Source organism: Sitodiplosis mosellana, unplaced genomic scaffold, assembly GCF_009176505.1.
Source record: "Sitodiplosis mosellana isolate CC-2019 unplaced genomic scaffold, AAFC_SMos_1.0 Smas_scaffold_11, whole genome shotgun sequence".
Taxonomy (NCBI): Eukaryota; Metazoa; Arthropoda; class Insecta; order Diptera; family Cecidomyiidae; genus Sitodiplosis; species Sitodiplosis mosellana.
This window is the reverse complement of record NW_022595253.1, coordinates 1-19,080: the sequence shown is the minus strand read 5'-3', so window position 1 is coordinate 19,080 and position 19,080 is coordinate 1. Positions and strand designations below refer to the sequence as shown.

Here is a 19,080-nt window from a genome sequence, read left to right as displayed (position 1 = left end):
CAACGTACAATCTATTACAATTTAAATCACGATATGTCGGTGTGTATGTGTGGAGTATAGCAGAGGTACAGATAAAACGAGGAAGAATAAATATAAAAATAATAATGCTACATTTATAGCGAAAAAAAGGCAGCATACAACATAACACACCACGAAGCAAGACACAGACACAAGTCTATCTCTCTCTCTCTCTCGGGGTGTTCATTGAAGAAACACATGCATTTTAAATGGCAGCCAATATGGTCGTTTCTGATTGACGGTGTGTCTATCAGCCGTTTTGTTGTTCATGTATGGCGGAAATTCAGTTCACACTCGGCAAAAAGCCAAGCACAACTACCATCAAACACATCTACCGAAAGGAAGAGAGAGACGCAAAGAGCGACCAAATGAAAAATCGAATTAAAATGGAGCTGCAATATATAACAAGCGATAAAACGGAGCTAAGAATCATTCTTTTACTTCAACATTCTCTGTCCCGTGTCTTCTTGGGTGCCAGCGAAAGAGTGTTTTTTCCCTTCTTCTCTTTATAATTGAACGTAATGTGCTATGTTACGGAATGTTGGTTGTCTTTTTTTTCTCTCTTCAAAAGACGATTGCACCAATTCTGTCCGAACACACTCACCACACACGAGATATTCCGTGCTGCTCTATAGGTGTGCAATTGCAAATGAGAGAGCTGGCTGTCGATCGACTTTTTCTTCGCTCTCTCCCTCTCTACCAGTTTTTGCATTGCGCGAACAACGAAACACATAAATATGTTAACTCTCGACCGTTTCTCGGCCGTTTTACTTTTGCTCGACGACGTTATATCACTCTACAAGAACCAGTCTGCGCTCTTTCTCTCTCTCTCTCTCTCTATCCAAAAGTGCTTATTATAATCTCACTGTAAATTATTAGTTCCCCTTTGCTGCGTTTTATCACTGCTGAGTGGATGTGGTGGAGTGTATGTGGTGGTGTGTGTGTGCAGTGTGCACATAGAATTGGTGCTCTTTTCGAACTTTTTTCCGAAATCAGATTTCTCATTCGAGAGAGGAATGCGTATGGATCAAGAATCGTCACCGGTTTTAATTTTTTTCTTTCAGTTTTCTTTTTCGTGATCGTTAAGAAAAGAAGACTCGTGAGAGATGGATAGAGAGAAAGAAAGAGATTTTTCGGTCTTGATATTCCAAAACAACAATGTTCAATACCAAATTCAGCGCGTGTTAAATGGAAACCGTTAAAACATTTTCCCGCAGCAGCTCGTTCTTGTTTCGTCGTCGTCTTCCTCGTCTTTCCTCGAATCAACGCTGATTGATTCAATTGACAGATTGTTGTTTTTACAACTATTTTATGGTCAGACATTACTTTTTTGTCTACGCTAAGAAAATGAAGCAGCCGAGTCGATAAAGAGAGAATAACTAGGTTGATGTAAAGTTTACCAGGTATACCTGGCAAACGTGTATACTTCATACGCATAAAAATCGAAAATTTAAACACAATAAGTGTTTGTTTAACGGTTGATTTGATGGATGCTCAAGACAATGTGGTTTGAGAAATTTCGGCCAAAAGAGAGAAACGCAACGTTTTTTTGAGCAAATACTGCGGCATCTCAATGTGAATTTCCATTGAAACTGAAATCGCGGAGAGCGTCTCGAAGAAAAAAAAACGTTTTTAATCTAAACCATTTTAGCATGTCGATGTCATTGATTGAATTTCATTTTCTCATAAAATCGAAAAATTTGATCGGCAATGTTGATTGCTCGTGAAATTCAATTCATTGAATTGAGTATTTTAATATTCACAAAACAAACGATGACTCTTCTTCACTCTTCTGTTGTGATTTGCTCATGGCTCATCCTGAAAAAAAAACCAAATATTCATTTGATCGATATTTTCGATTTTTAATCATCAACTCTAGTAGATCGCCGATGCTGATACCGGAATGTTTTATATATTAATGCAATACGAATGTGCAAAATAAACAGTAGAAAGTGTTTCTTTTGCATTTTTAAGTGGGTTTGAACTCGTTTTCAAACAAACGAAACGAAAAAATCCAATATCCAATCAAATGGCCGATTTTTTTTCTCTATTGAATATAAAAGTGAGGCTTGATTCAAAATTCGTTGAATTAAGCTTAAAAATTGAATTTCCTGGTTTTTCTTTTTGTCGTATCGATTTTTGACCCAGTTCAACGGGCCAAATATAACGAGCTTCCGATTGTGTTAACGATGCAAAGTCTGTGTGTTTCGATTTTTGAATTGCGGATTCTATCGTGCTTTTTGATTGTAATCAGTTTTAAGTCTGAGTATCGTACACTATATCAGCCGATCAAAACATGTAAATCCATTTGGAGGCGAAGATATTGAACGCTTTTATCTCGTTTAATTTTCAACTAATTGAATTCTTTCCAATATAAATCACGCCAGCAAAGAGAGTGGCGTTTGAAGAAGAGGAAACAAATCAGTCGATGACCCAATCAAATGTGAAAAATTTACCGACAGAGTGCATAATGTTGAACTACATAATTTATTAATTTTTTTTCTGCCAAATTCTAAACGATTTATTGATTATTTTTTTTGTACATATCTTATCAGTAATACGCTTGATAACAAGTGAAAGTCTGTGCTCCACACAAAATATGCATTCAATCGTAAATCGGTTGACGAAACACTTAAATTTACGGTGCGCTTTTATGAAACCAATATCGGAAATTGCTTCTTACGTATCGATAATTTTTACTTTCTTTCAAGTGAATTGATTGCGTCGGTGATTAATGCGTTTTTTTTTCGATTCTGTTTTCGAAGAGGAAGTTTCAATGGAAGAAAGGGGAAGTGTATGTGAAGAAAAAGTCTTCTCAATGATCAACGATCGTCGTCAATATTAAAATATATTAGTTATCAAGAATTTTCAATCAATTTCAAATTGATTTTTTTTTTGAATACATAATGATGCCCAAAAGAAACGGCCAATATGTTTATACGCTGTCTATCCGCCGAAAATACACTACAATATATATTCACGCTTATCGGACGCCGAATTCAATATATATTCTAGTGTATTTTCGGCGTATTCTTCAGCGTGAAACATATTGAAACATATTCAGGCGCCCTCTGATGGCCATGAATGCATTCATTGATTCAATATGTTTCACGCTGAAGAATACACCGAAAATACACTAGAATATATATTGAATTCGGCGTCCAATAAGCGTGAATATATATTGTAGTGTATTTTTGGCGGATAGACAGCGTATAAACATATTGGCCGTTTCTCTTGGGTGAGGCAACGTCTAGTCTTGAAAGATTTCATTGGGTTATTTTCTGATTTTGATAAATTAAAAAAAAAATTGATGAAATAAAAACCTTTTCCGATTTGTGTTTGAACTCGTGTACGTCAACTGAATCTTCCGGTGTGAAAATCCGTCAAAATACCCGTCAAACTTAGACAGAAATGTGTCTTGTGTTGTTGAAACAACACATCTCATAATACGACGTCCAAATCGATTGATGAAAAGACATTTCCTACAAAACTCAAAGTAAAATCTTTCAACGCACCAAGCGCGTCGCACTTACAAAAAGTGTTTATTCTAAGCAGTTGTCATTCATCGCAGCTTTGAAATGGTTCTCATCATTTCGATGTTTCGTTTGAACTACTTGCTCATCTGCATGTCAATGTTGTGTTTTTATCGTATTGTGAAATGACATATTCGTTGATTGTTTTTGAAGCCCCAATCCAGTTTCAAGTAGAAAAATAAAAGTTAAATAATTGTAGAAAAAGAGTAACAAATATGTAAAAGTTCTCTTCAAATGATGAAGAAAACATACATTAATGTTTGCGTTGGGAAAACCTGTTGAAATCCACTCAACAGTTTGGAATAGGAAAAGAGAGAGAGAGAGAGAGAGAGAGAGAGAGAGAGGGAGAGAGAGAGAGAGAGGGAGAGAAAGATAAAAAACCTTTCAGTTAAATGCAAACATAACATTTATAGCAATAAATGTATAAATATATGTGGTTACTCCATAAAATACAGGATTTTGTTGCTGCATGACAAACAGAGAAAATAAGTATAATGCAATTACAATGTATTAGAAGAAGAATAAAAACTGGCAGACACAACTCGACATTCTTTCTCGTATTTTTTACAACGAATATGTTTACATATTTATTTTCATGCAAAATGGTTTCACATAAACAGTCGGAAAATGTTTCGGAGAAATACCATAGAAAACGTCATGCGTTTTAAAAGCAAATGCGTCAGTATTACTGACTCAGTAAACATATAAATGCAGAAATTTGTATCCACTTAAAATTGCGTAGAATAAACATCAATGCCAGGGTCGATTTAGATTTGCGAATATTATAGTTATTATGAAGTGGCGCCTTCGTTTTTCTTTTATTTTCGTGCAAAATTCGATTTTCACACCAAATTCTTGCGGCTCAAAAATCGTGTTTGCTTCAATTAAAAGCTCATACTTTAAGCCATATAGTAAAAAAGTATTTGTTCCAAAGGGTTTACATTTTATAGACGGATTTACCGTTAAACGGTGCTGTAATCATGGCATTTCTAACGTTTAAAAATGAGCTTAGATTGATCAATTATTATCGGTTCTTCAACAATACATATGTTAATTCAAATGTTTTTTTTTTTACCTTTCTGCCGTAAGAAGTCGTGAATATTACACAATATTTCCCTCAGACAACGGTAAAATCCGCAAAAATTGTAATAAAAATGTCTCCAAAATACCAAAAAACTTTACGAATACGAAAATGTGATGGATCATCAATTATAGCCATGAATACACCGTCCAACAACACAAACACACGCATCAAATTTAATCCGCACTGCGAATGCGTTGCCAAAAAGAACGCGTTCGAAATACGTGTTCGATGAAAGTTTATTCTCCAAAGAATCAATAGGCAAACGTGTAATAGTTTGACCTCGTTTCCAGAGTGTTTGCAAGTTCTGTCGATGCTTTCTTTCACAACAACAACAGCAAAACAAAACAAAATCTGTCTATTATCATGCATATTAGGAGTTAAATGAGCTCAAATTATTGCTCATTCATCGCGTTTACGTCGTGAATGTTTAGCTGTAAAATGAGTTTGTTTGTTGCTCTTAAATTTCGTTGTGCGTCGAACAATGAGAGTTTTTACTTTGAAAAAACCATTGAATGAACGCGCAATGTTGGTATATGTGTGTTTCTAGCTGGTTAATTAATATGTTGATTCTGTGGGCCATCTTTTGTGTTACTTCATCCAAAGAAGACGAGGCTTACAAACAGAAACAGAATGAGCCAGTCAAAACCTGTTGAAGAAACTGAAAATGGTCAGAAGCCGGCGATTCGGTGCTTTTGAAAATTTCTAAAGGTTTCAAAAGTCAACAAAAAATACTCATACTTCGAAGTAGAAAGCCACTGGGGAATCTGCCGTAAAAAAACCTACTGTTTTTTAGTACACAATTAATATTTCTCAGCGATGCTTAGATCAAACTTGTTCTGTCACTGCAGCGACTGTATCGAACGTATGTTTACTGTTAGGTTTTCAAGTTAAATTCCTGTAACTTACACTTCAAAACATGCATCGAAATAGCGTCCAACACTTAGTCGCACTGCGCGCACCTAATTCATTGCAAAAAATATATGCGGCAAAGCACAAGAACGAGACGACGACGCATCAGGCAGAAGAAAAAAACTTGTTTGTCAGAGTCAAATTGATTTGTTTATACGGTGTGTCGTTCGCTGGCTGTGCAATGTGCCAGAGAGAGAGAGAGAGAGAGAGAGAGAGAGAGAGAGAGAGAGAGAGAGAGAGAGAGAGCGAGTTACCAAATCGAAAAGACATTGACTTTGAAATGATCACGTTCAGCTTAATTTCACACGAACAAACAGCCGATTACCGCTTTCGCCATGACAAACACACGGTGTGTACAGACAAACACGATAATCCATGTAGCGCAAACATTGCGCAAACATATCTAATTAGAGTCGTCGCACCGAAAATAATCCAATCGCAATTAAAGGCAATAATAGATGATGTTCTGTGTTCGATGAACACGGTTCGTTCGTCTCATCCGACGTACATGTCACATACGAATCAATCGAACGACCTATTGCTCACTAGCCATTTCCAATCGCATTTGATGTGCACCATAGGCGCTAATGCCACGATTGTGCTTTTGTTTCCCGTTTGCGACCGGACTAGCAAACCAACATACATACATACATACATCTATCCATACCGGCACCATTTATACGTTCATTGAACGCAATCGCCAAGAGAATTACATAAGCGAGCTGTACGTACATAAAACCCGATTCTATTTTGGTCTATACATATTGTTCACATCACCTGCCTTTAGGCCCAGGTATCAAACTGGTATTGGTGATGTCTATTCTAAAGCTCGCGATGAGCCAAACGCGCGCTCACGCAAACACCGTTCAAATGTAGTTGTTACGTTGCATTTTATCCAGCCTACATCTCGACAGCAGTCAGCACCCGCTTCCGATTGCATGTTCCAAAGATGCAGTCGCGTTGAAAACACCCATAAAAATGGATGATGATTTTGTTCGTTTTTTTCTTTCTTTCGTTACGGACAAACGGTTACATTATAAATGATAATTTACTATGGTATTGCTTGCCTGCCTGCCTGCCTGCGTGCGTGCGTGCGCCAAACACACACAGACAAATACCTGTTGACCAATTTACTGTTATCTCGACAGAAGAAGAAGAAGTAGGAAAAGAAAAAAGTAACTCGTGATAAACATGCCTATTTGATTTTTACTGTTATTGTTATTGCTATATGATGGATCAACAGCCCCACAATAGCAAATTCCACATTCGTCATCACGTCACCGCAGACACTTGATCAAAATCAATTCGAAATTTCCACAGTAACCGAAAATTGATGTTGACATTTCTAGCTCTAGAGTATTTTGGTATTTTCAATGAATGAATGCTCATATTTTTTTGTTTGGTTTTTTTTTCTCGTTACAGGTTGTGAGAGGAAGTGTGTGGAGTACATTTTTGGGCGACGAAAACGTGTCAATGAAGTTGCAAAATGGTCATTGTAACACGAGTAAGTACCTTGTTCTCTTTCTTTATCTATAAAAAGTCCCATTTGCAGCAACACAGCCATAGACGCTACAGCAGCAAATCATGTGTCAAAAATGAACTTTCAACGAAACAAAATGCGAACCTCATTAAAAACAGCGAGCACAGTGATAAATGTGCTTTAGATAAGATAATTTGCGTGGAAATGAGCGTTAACTCATTTCGTCTGAATCTCTCACGAGAAAGGGAAATGCCAATTTCATAGGCCCGCATATTTTATTTTCACGCAGTTCCATTCGAAAAATACACACCGACAGACAGATAAACGCACACCGGCACAGCCACCGTTACTTTCGATGAACCACTGAATTCGATACACTCGTTTAATTACAACGCCGTCGTTAACGTCCATGAATTTTTCTACTGAGGTTATTTCGCTTGTTGCTGTTTTTTTTTCTTTGTTGTTGTTCGCTGTTCGTTCATTCTTTTTCCGAGTTTTAAATTTCACAATCAAATAATTTTATTTTGTTTTTTTTTTCAATCATAAACTAAAAGCGAGTCGTGTGGAAGTGTTCAAATAGTAAAACAAACCCAAATAACGACTAATGAAATTGTTTATTTTTATTATTATTATTATCGATGTTCTGCAAAGCGGAAAATTTATTTTGAAAAAAGAGAGAAAAAAAAGCAACCGAAATCCGTTGTAGTTTTATTGAAATGTGAAGTCGTCTGAAACGATATTGTATTTTTTTTTTCTGTTTTGTTCATATGTAACAATCGATATAGTTTGTTTTCGGGCGAATTAATTGCACTTTAAAAACTCGATTTTAACCGAATAACCCGTACGGTTTTAATTCTTTTAAATGACGTGCGCCGGTGGTATTGTTGTTGTTTTTGAATAGCAAATGCTTGCACAATCGTTCAGTCGGTGTGAAGTTACTTTCAATTGAAGCCCACAAAAGCCGAGTGAATGTACCGGAAAATAATTGGACTTATGAAACTTCCATCATGAAATTATAAATTGCAATGAAAATGACGACGACGACGACGACGACGACGACGAAAATGTAAATCGCTTGATTTTATCGAATTGAAATTCATCATATTTCGTCAGTTTTAATGCTTATGTGTGAGTGGATTCGGTGAACGTTTAACATTTTCCGTTTGAGAATTGCGCAAGACGACCAAGGAACCATGCTCATTTTTTCCGTAGAATGCACGAAATGTTTCGTTTGCCGAGCTCAACCTGCGTGCAAAATAATTATAAAAAAAAAAACAACAAATTATTAACTGGAGTCATTGTCGTGCACATTCGGTGTCATGCATTTGCGTTTACGATTCATACACAAAACAAAAACGAGTCTCTCACAATGATGGTGCGCGAGCACCACGATTTAAAACAAAATATGAAAAAAAATATCTCGTCAGAAATGGGCAAAAAAAAAACAACACTTGGAGATGAATGCGTGTAGTTAAACGAATTCGATGGCATGGAAATGAATGAGTATATGCGTCAAGTACATACCATCGGAGCAGTGAACGCAGCCCGATATTCGGGTGTGCGCCCGAGATAGAGAGAACGAGCATATTTTTTCGCTTTGTCAAATTGGGCTTTGTGTCAACAGGATGTGTCGGTTATAAAATGGTTCCACTCAGCTGATCTCGATGAAACACGAGCAGAATTACACAGCCAAAACAAAACCAGCACACAAGAAATATGGTGTACGCGGTGCGAGAGCGTTACAAAAATGCCGTCACATTGGATTGTTGTTGTTGCGTGTGCGTTATTTTTTTCGGTGTATTCCATCGGCTACATTGAAAAAGTTGAGTCTCAACGTTGAACCATGTGACTTTGTGAACAGAAGCGAGTACATAGGGCAAGGCAGACATATTCTCTGTTGTGTTTTTTTTTACCATGCGCAATCGTTTGTTTAAACTTTTGTTTAAAATGAAAATGAATGAATTGTCATTATATGTATGCTCACAACACAATACAAAAAAAAAACACACCCGAAGAAGTTGCATGGAAATGAGCACAAACACACTAACCGCAGTGAAAAGTATACAGACAGAGGAAAGCAACAACAAAAACAAAAAACAACAAAACATGACTCAAAAAATCATTAAATTAGATCGCTCATTGTTTAGTAATGTTTTCACCTTAGACACATCATCGACTGCAGCAGCACAGTCACACGCATCTCATTGGAAAATGGAGCAGCAACGGCGACGGCGGCTGCGCACAGTTAAAAAGCACAAGTTGATACTGTTGCTGCTGGTGCATCGTGTGCATAAATACTTTTTTTTTTTAGAATGAATTGTGCGATCGCGCGCAGCAAGAGCAGCAAAGAAAAGCGACGAATGAAAAGCAAAATGCACTCGCGATCTCCCCGAATATGTGTAACACAATGCACGCTTCCATGTTTCTCGGTTGGATTTCATTTTTCAGCGCACAACATACTACAGCGTACGACATCAAAAGTCGAAATATCTGAACAATACAACAACCGTAGCGAAATTCTTGTTCGCTTCTTCTCTCTTATTAGTTTTTTCTTCTTTATCTTCGTTTTGACGAAGTCGTTTAAGTTGAACGCGATGAAAAGTCGCATTTTGCATACATTTCACCATTCTTTGCATTCATTTCATATGCTCTACAGCTCGCAGCCAACATTTCTATAAACATTTCTGAATATATTCATCAAACATTTTAACATTCTGATTCGCAGTTTCGAAACTAAATGATTTCTGCTAGAGTTCATATCTAATTTTGTTTTTCTACTTATTATTGCTCGTGTGCTGTTGTTGCTTTGACTGTGTGTGCTATTGTGCCGTGATCACAAAATCGTCATTCTAACTGTTGAGTCACGTCTTTTAGCAACCATTTTTGTGTTAGAAATTCAGAATATTTTTTTTCGTTCGTTCGTTCTTTTATTCTTCGCTCCAAATATCTTGTTCTGCGCCAACAACGAAAATTGGGAAGCAGTAGCAAAATGCCATTAATTTTACGTGCTTTCAACTTGTTTCTCGCTTTCATCATACAATATATACCCATCAGCCGTTGCGTGCACAATTTGGTCTTGTACACCAAACAGAAAAATCGCTTTATTTCTCGGCAAAACAAGAAATAATTGCTCGTTTTTTTTTGTCTATTCCACACGACAGCGTACACAACGCTCACCGAACGACTACCTTTTTTCCATATTTTAATTCTTTGCTTTTTATCGTTTTTTTGTTTTTTGTTTTTGAAACAAAAGAACCACGAATTATGACAAAATGTCAAAATATAGAAAAAAGAAGAGAAAAAAAACATTCAAGGCGACTGTGAATACATTTTATTGTACTTTACCACCGGACGGATCTTTTTTTTATTTTCGCCAACTGAACATATGTGCTTTTGCCATTTTTAGAAGAATTGTGCATATTACAAATGGATTTAAATGATGTGTGTATGGGTTTACATTTCTAATTTGTGTTTTCTTTATCTCGAAACAGGGTGACTACATCTGGATTGAACCAGCCACTGGCAGAGAATTCGATGTAGCGATTGGAGCTCGTGTCACATCAGCCGAAGGCCGTCGAATTCAGGTGCAAGACGACGAAGGCGAAGAACAATGGCTCTCTCCCGAGCGACGCATCAAGGCGATGCATGCATCGTCTGTGTCCGGCGTCGAAGATATGATTTCACTTGGAGATCTACATGAAGCCGGCATCCTACGAAATCTACTCATTCGCTACAATGATAACCTAATTTATGTAAATATATTCACACATTTTCAACAAGCACCGATTAGAACTGTGATTTGAGACACATTTTGGAATATAACGAAATGTTTGCATACATTTCCATTTATGATGATTTCGAAATACAAACTAACCGATTCATTTTCACTTGCACAGACCTACACCGGCAGCATCTTAGTTGCTGTGAATCCGTATCAAATTCTGCCCATTTACACGGCCGACCAAATCAAATTGTATAAAGAACGCAAAATTGGCGAGCTGCCACCGCACATTTTCGCCATCGGTGACAATGCATACTCGAACATGAAGCGATACCGTCAAGACCAGTGCATTGTCATTTCGGGTGAATCGGGCGCCGGCAAAACGGAAAGCACAAAATTGATTTTACAATACTTGGCTGCCATCAGCGGTAAACATTCATGGATTGAACAGCAAATTTTAGAAGCGAATCCAATTCTTGAAGCATTTGGCAATGCCAAAACCATTCGGAATGATAATTCGTCTAGGTAAGACTTTACGCTTTGTTGAACAACATGTAAAAATGTTTTCCATTAATTGGAGCTTTCATTTGAGGCATGCTTGTTCATCAAAAATCACTTGCTGAAGACATTCCAAATTCATTCATTAATTTGCAAATTCATCAATTAAATGGCTCATATCAAATTGACATCGACTGACTTAACTCTCTTTTTCCTCTACAGATTCGGCAAATACATTGACATCCATTTCAATGGTCACGGTGTGATTGAAGGTGCTAAAATCGAACAGTATTTATTAGAAAAATCACGAATTGTATCACAAAATCGACATGAGCGAAACTATCACGTGTTTTATTGTTTGCTCGCTGGTTTATCGAATGAAGAAAAGCGCAAATTGGATCTTGGCAACGCGTCAGACTACAAGTAATTTCCAAATACATCCTATAACTTCATGTCAATCGTACAAATTGCTAAAAGCTTCCATTTTTATTTCGAAACAGATATTTAACCGGTGGTGATAGTATTTCATGCGAAGGTCGTGACGATGCTGCTGAATTTGCGGATATTCGATCAGCGATGAAAGTGCTGCTGTTTTCCGACGCAGAAATTTGGGAAATTCTAAAATTGTTAGCTGCTTTACTTCATTGCGGTAACATCAAATACAAAGCAACAGTCGTAGATAATTTAGACGCTACCGAAATTCCCGAGCACCTCAATGTTGAACGGGTAGCATCGCTGCTCGGTGTTCCAGTGCAGCAATTGATCGATGCATTGACACGTAAAACTCTCTTTGCGCATGGTGAAACCGTTGTGTCGACATTGTCTCGCGATCAGTCGGTGGATGTTCGCGATGCGTTCGTCAAAGGAATCTACGGTCGTATGTTTGTTTTAATCGTTAGAAAAATCAATAGTGCAATTTTCAAGCCACGATCAACATCACGGAATGCAATCGGTGTTTTGGACATTTTCGGTTTCGAAAACTTTGACAACAATAGCTTTGAACAGTTTTGCATAAATTATGCGAATGAAAATTTACAGCAATTTTTCGTGCAGCACATTTTCAAACTGGAACAAGAGGAGTACAATCACGAGGCAATCAATTGGCAACACATCGAATTCGTGGACAATCAAGATGCATTGGATTTGATTGCGATCAAACAGTTGAATATCATGGCTTTAATCGATGAAGAAGCCAAATTCCCAAAGGGAACCGACCACACTATGCTGGCCAAATTGCACAAAACCCATGGAGTGCACAAAAATTACTTGAAACCGAAGTCAGACATCAATACAAGCTTTGGACTGAATCACTTTGCTGGCGTTGTATTCTATGATACACGTGGATTTTTGGAGAAAAATCGCGATTCATTCAGCGCCGATTTGTTGCAATTGATAAATGTTTCACATAATAAATTCCTTCGAGCCGTTTTTGCTGAAGACATCGAAATGGGAGCGGAAACACGCAAGAGAACACCAACCCTTTCGACACAGTTCAAGAAGAGTCTTGATGCACTGATGAAAACGTTGAGCAATTGCCAGCCATTTTTCATTCGATGCATCAAACCGAATGAGTTTAAAAAGCCAATGATGTTTGATCGAACGTTGTCGTGCCGTCAGTTGCGTTATTCCGGCATGATGGAAACCATTCGAATCCGTCGTGCTGGCTATCCCATTCGCCATGGCTTCAGAGAATTCGTTGAACGATATCGATTCTTGATCAATGGAGTGCCACCAGCCCATCGAACCGATTGTCGATTGGCAACCGCCCGCATTTGTGCGGCAGTTTTGGGTAAAACTGACTATCAACTCGGTCACACAAAAGTATTTTTGAAAGATGCTCACGATTTATTCTTGGAACAAGAACGTGATCGAGTTTTGACACGAAAGATTTTAATCTTACAACGATCAATCCGAGGATGGGTGTATCGAAGACGATTCTTACGAATGAAAGCGGCTGCGATTACCATTCAAAAGCACTGGAAGGGCTATGCGCAGCGAAAGCGTTACAAGAAAATGCGTGTGGGTTACATGAGGTTGCAGGCGTTGATACGGTCGCGTGTGCTGTCACATCGATTCCGTCATTTGCGTGGCAACATTTGTCGGTTGCAAGCACACGCCCGTGGCTATTTGGTGCGCAGAGAATATGGCCAAAAAATGTGGGCAATTATAAAAATTCAGTCGCACGTACGCAAAATGATTGCCATGCGAAAGTATCATAAATTGCGTGAAGATTATCGCAAATACAACGAAGCGTTGCGCATTCGTCGAATGGAAGAGCAAGAGTTGCGACACCAAGGCAATAAGCATGCGAAGGAAATTGCCGAGAAACATTATCGAGAGCGTTTAAATGAGCTGGAGCGCCGAGATTTCGAACAGGAAATGGAGCAAAGACGAAAGGTTGAGGTGAAGAAAACGTTGATTAGCGATGCGGCTCGAAAGCAAGACGAACCAGTGGATGATAGTAAATTAGTTGAGGCAATGTTCGATTTCCTGCCGGATTCAAGCAGTGAAACGCCAACACCGCATGGTGGCCGAGAAACAAGTGTGTTTAACGATCTACCGGTTAATGCGGATAAAAATGAAGATGTCACACCTGTTCAAATGGTGTCCGAAGATGAAGAAGATTTGTCCGAGTTTAAATTTCAAAAATTCGCTGCCACATACTTCCAAGGCAATGTCACACATCAATATTCACGTAAACCATTAAAACATCCACTGTTGCCGCTTCACACACAAGGCGATCAACTCGCTGCACAAGCACTTTGGGTTACAATCTTACGATTCACCGGCGATTTGCCCGAACCACGCTATCAAACAATGGATCGAGACAATACATCGGTTATGTCAAAAGTGACAGCAACATTGGGCCGGAATTTTATTCGCAGCAAAGAATTTCAAGAAGCTCAAATGATGGGACTCGATCCAGAATCGTTTATCAAACAAAAGCCACGATCAATTCGACACAAATTAGTTTCGTTGACGCTGAAACGAAAGAACAAACTGGGCGAAGATGTTCGACGACGTTTGCAAGATGAAGAATACACTGCGGACAGTTACCAATCTTGGTTGGAATCACGACCCACATCCAATCTGGAGAAATTACATTTTATCATCGGTCATGGAATTCTACGTGCCGAACTCAGAGACGAGATCTACTGTCAAATCTGCAAACAACTCACGAACAACCCATCGAAATCATCACACGCCCGTGGATGGATCTTGCTTTCACTTTGTGTTGGCTGCTTTGCACCGTCAGAGAAATTTGTCAATTATATAAGAGCTTTTATTCGAGAAGGGCCACCGGGTATGTGCTGTGCACTCAATATCTAAATTATTTTCTCTATTTAATTGAAAAATATACTTGATTTGAACAAATGAGTTCAAATTTTCAATCAAAGTTAGAAGAAAAACTAACGAAATGTTCGAATTTCCATCTAGGCTATGCTCCATACTGTGAAGAACGTTTGAAACGCACCTTCAACAATGGTACACGAAATCAACCACCGTCTTGGTTGGAATTGCAAGCCACCAAATCGAAGAAACCAATCATGTTGCCCATCACATTTATGGATGGTAATACAAAAACACTGCTGGCCGACTCGGCTACGACTGCTCGGGAATTATGCAATCAATTGTCGGATAAAATTGCGCTGAAAGATCAATTCGGATTTTCCTTGTACATTGCACTCTTTGATAAAGTTTCGTCATTAGGTAAGAATTGATATCAAGATTGTTTTTCGATGAGACAAAGAAACCAGAAGAAAAAAGAATGTCTTTTCTCTTTAAATCAATCTAAAAACAACATAGTTTTAAATCTTCGAATATTTTGCCCTTAATTCGTGTATTTCATTCAATTTCATAGGAAGTGGTGGTGATCATGTAATGGATGCAATTTCTCAGTGCGAACAGTATGCAAAAGAGCAGGGAGCCCAAGAGCGTAACGCACCGTGGCGTCTATTCTTCCGCAAAGAGATATTTGCTCCTTGGCATGAGCCAACTGAGGATCAAGTTGCAACGAATTTAATCTATCAACAAGTGGTTCGTGGTGTGAAATTCGGTGAATATCGTTGTGACAAAGAGGAAGATTTGGCTATGATCGCCGCTCAACAATACTTTATCGAATACGGAACGGATATGTCAATGGAACGTCTATTTACATTACTACCAAATTTCATACCTGACTATTGTCTCACCGGCATCGAAAAAGCAATTGATCGTTGGGCAGCGCTCGTTTTGCAAGCCTACAAGAAGAGCTATTATCTCAAAGATAAAATTCCAGCGTTGAAAGTTAAAGAGGATATCGTCAGTTATGCAAAATATAAGTGGCCATTGTTGTTTTCACGTTTTTATGAAGCATACAGGTACATAGCGTTTCTTTCAATTCGTTTCAACTTCAACTTGAAATCATTACGATTTGTATGGAATTCCTGAGACTTTGAGAAATTTTCATTTCAATTTTTTGTTCAATTTTATAGAAATTCTGGACCAAATCTACCGAAGAATGATGTGATCATTGCAGTAAATTGGACCGGTGTTTACGTGGTTGATGATCAAGAGCAAGTTCTATTGGAATTGTCATTCCCTGAGATCACATCCGTTTCCAGTCAAAAAACAAACAAAGTTTTCACACAAACATTTAGTCTGTCGACCGTTCGCGCCGAAGAATTCACATTTCAAAGCCCAAATGCTGAAGATATACGAGATTTGGTCGTTTACTTCTTGGAAGGTCTCAAGAAAAGGTATGGTTTTGGCTAGAAATTAATCAAACAAAGCATGAAATGAGCATTACAGGATTTTGAATCGATGCAAATGAACATTTTTCAATTTTTTCTTGAACAGATCACGTTTTGTCATCGCTTTGCAAGATTATAAGGCACCTGGCGAAGGAACAAGCTTCTTGTCATTTATCAAAGGCGACTTGATTCTTTTAGAAGAAGATAATACGGGCGAAACTGTATTGAATAATGGATGGTGCATTGGTAAGTGTAATCGTTGATAATTTAAATGAAAATCAAACCAATTTTTTTTTTCTTTCGAACCAACATCAATATCAAAATTTCTTCAAGCGATTCCCAAATGAATCGAAACTATTTAATTTTTCCTTTTATCTTTCAATAGGTCGTTGTGAACGAACCGAAGACCGTGGTGATTTCCCTGCCGAAACGGTGTACGTTCTTCCAACTCTGACAAAACCACCGCAAGACATATTGGCTTTGTTCAGCATAGAAGAGGCGCACCATGGCCGTCGACTGAATGCCGTATCAAATGGTGGCACTGAAACACGTGAACGGCCACATACGCTGCAAGACTATGCACTGGATCACTTTAGACCGCCACCAAAACGGACAATGTCCAAAGCGTTGACGCTCAGCTCAAAACGGCACAGCGACGAACTGTGGAGATATTCGAGAGAACCGTTGAAGCAACCGTTGTTAAAAAAACTACAGGCCAAAGAAGAATTAGCCGAAGAGGCGTGTTTTGCATTTGCAGCCATTCTAAAGTACATGGGTGATTTGCCGTCAAAACGACCGCGCATCGGAAACGAAATTACCGATCACATTTTCGATGCACCGCTCAAACACGAAATCTTACGCGATGAAATTTACTGTCAGCTAATGAAGCAATTGACGGAGAATCGCAATCGAATTTCCGAAGAACGTGGATGGGAATTGATGTGGTTGGCAACGGGCCTCTTTGCGTGCAGTCAAAATTTATTGAAGGAACTATTTTTGTTTTTACGTAGTCGTCGTCATCCAATTTCACAGGATTCATTGCATCGTCTGCAAAAAACCATTCGAAATGGCCAACGAAAGTATCCACCGCATCAAGTTGAAGTCGAAGCTATTCAACATAAAACTACACAAATCTTCCATAAAGTCTACTTCCCCGATGATACGGATGAAGCCTTCGAAGTGGATTCATCGACGAGAGCAAAAGATTTCTGCCAAAGTATCTCGCAACGACTTGGGTTACGGTCAAGCGAAGGATTCAGTTTGTTTGTTAAAATCGCAGATAAAGTTATTTCCGTACCGGAAGGTGATTTTTTCTTTGATTTTGTGCGCCATTTGACCGATTGGATTAAGAAAGCGCGCTCAACACGCGACGGAACCAATCCACAGTTTACATATCAGGTATTTTTCATGAAGAAACTATGGACGAATACGGTGCCAGGCAAAGATCGAAACGCTGATTTGATATTCCACTACCATCAAGAGCTACCGAAACTATTGCGTGGCTATCACAAATGTTCGAAAGAAGAAGCAGCAAAATTGGCCGCTCTAGTCTATCGAGTTCGGTTCGGTGACAGTAAACAGGAACTGCAAGCAGTCCCGTAAGTTTCTCGGTTTGAGTTTAATCGATTCAATTTGGTTCATTTGTTCATTGTTGATGTTTTTCATCTTGCATTTTTGGCACATTCATCATTGTTGTCTAACACCTATAGCATTTTTATCTAAATAAACGTATTTTTACTCATTTCCATATATTTTTCACACAAACAGGCAATTGCTTCGGGATTTGGTTCCATCCGATTTAGTCAAAATTCAAGGTACAAGCGAATGGAAGCGCTTCATTACCACAATGTACACGCAAGATGCAGGCATGTCTTCGGAGGATGCTAAAGTGGCGTTTTTGAAAATAATATACAGGTAAAAATTTAAAGTTGAAGCGGTTTAGTTAGGGTCAATTCTCTCAAATGGAATTCAAATTAAAATTATTCTTTCCTTTCAGATGGCCTACATTCGGTTCGGCTTTCTTTGAAGTGAAACAAACGACCGAACCAAATTATCCAGAAATGCTACTAATTGCAATCAATAAACATGGCGTCAGTCTGATTCATCCACAAAGCAAGGCAAGTACACCACATTTGGAATGTAATGGATTCTGTCTCGGATTGGCAATGTTGCTATCAATTTTGTCTAAATTTAACGGAGCATTAAGCCAAACGTTTAATTACCTTGAATTTTAATCGTTTTCTTTCTTTTCTGCCCCATACAGGACATTTTAGTAACACATCCATTCACCCGCATATCGAATTGGTCGTCGGGCAACACGTACTTCCACATGACCATCGGTAATCTGGTGCGTGGTTCAAAGTTGTTGTGCGAGACATCATTAGGTTACAAAATGGACGATCTTTTAACATCATATATTTCACTAATGCTGGCCAATATGAACAAACAAAGAACAATACGAATAAATTAGCCACAATTCTGACAATTTATTGATAAATAACACGAAAAGAAGAAGAAAAATATTGAACAAATTTTTTTTTATTTATATAAATACATTGTTTTCCTTTTCTTTATTATGATTTTCTTTTAAATTTTCATTCATTTCGCAATAAATTTGAATTTAGCTGATTAGATTAATCTATCGATGATTTAGTTTAGTGAACTGGAACAAATAAGAAATGCGCACAAAATTTTAGCAATCACTTGAAAATGCAGTCGAACATAGTCGGCCACCATTTCAGCAAAATTATTATATACTTTTTTTTTTGTTCTTCAGACGATAAATTCACGTAGAAGATTTCGTTTGGCAGATCAGATTTTAAGATGAATCATTGTTCAAGTTTTTTTTTACTTTTAAATTTAATTATTTTCCAATTGAATTTCCATCCAATTATTTGCTTGTTTAGCTCCTAGTTATCGTAAGCATGTAATGCATTCGCATTAAAATATTGAATAAATCGATTTATACATATATTTTAAATGTTTTCATTTAGATTTTAGCGCAACATTTATTCAGAAGTATTGATAAATAGTACAATGTACATTGTACAATGAAATCCCAAGCGCGACTCCACACTTAGCTTCTAAATGTGACACCTTGGTAA

General features: G+C 37.9%; 1 protein-coding gene across 5 annotated transcripts in view; it reads left to right on the top strand.

The window, feature by feature from the left end:
- The window catches only part of LOC129567574 (myosin-VIIa), a 21,447-nt gene extending 2,498 nt beyond the window's left edge, over positions 1 to 18,949 (top strand). For 4 of the 5 annotated variants that reach the window (XM_055444628.1, XM_055444626.1, XM_055444631.1 and 1 more), the window contains exons 3-15: positions 6,967 to 7,048; positions 10,516 to 10,776; positions 10,921 to 11,270; positions 11,466 to 11,666; positions 11,744 to 14,547; positions 14,682 to 14,954; positions 15,106 to 15,604; positions 15,719 to 15,982; positions 16,083 to 16,222; positions 16,362 to 17,574; positions 17,744 to 17,890; positions 17,973 to 18,093; positions 18,240 to 18,949. In XM_055444628.1, the coding sequence (XP_055300603.1) occupies positions 7,031 to 7,048; positions 10,516 to 10,776; positions 10,921 to 11,270; positions 11,466 to 11,666; positions 11,744 to 14,547; positions 14,682 to 14,954; positions 15,106 to 15,604; positions 15,719 to 15,982; positions 16,083 to 16,222; positions 16,362 to 17,574; positions 17,744 to 17,890; positions 17,973 to 18,093; positions 18,240 to 18,446 (6,498 nt within the window). In that variant the 5' untranslated portion in view covers positions 6,967 to 7,030 and the 3' untranslated portion in view covers positions 18,447 to 18,949. Of the gene's footprint in view, positions 1 to 6,966; positions 7,049 to 7,258; positions 7,452 to 10,515; positions 10,777 to 10,920; positions 11,271 to 11,465; positions 11,667 to 11,743; positions 14,548 to 14,681; positions 14,955 to 15,105; positions 15,605 to 15,718; positions 15,983 to 16,082; positions 16,223 to 16,361; positions 17,575 to 17,743; positions 17,891 to 17,972; positions 18,094 to 18,239 lie in introns of those variants that run through there. The other variant, XM_055444627.1, reaches the window with a different exon arrangement.
- Positions 18,950 to 19,080: the final 131 nt, after the last annotated feature.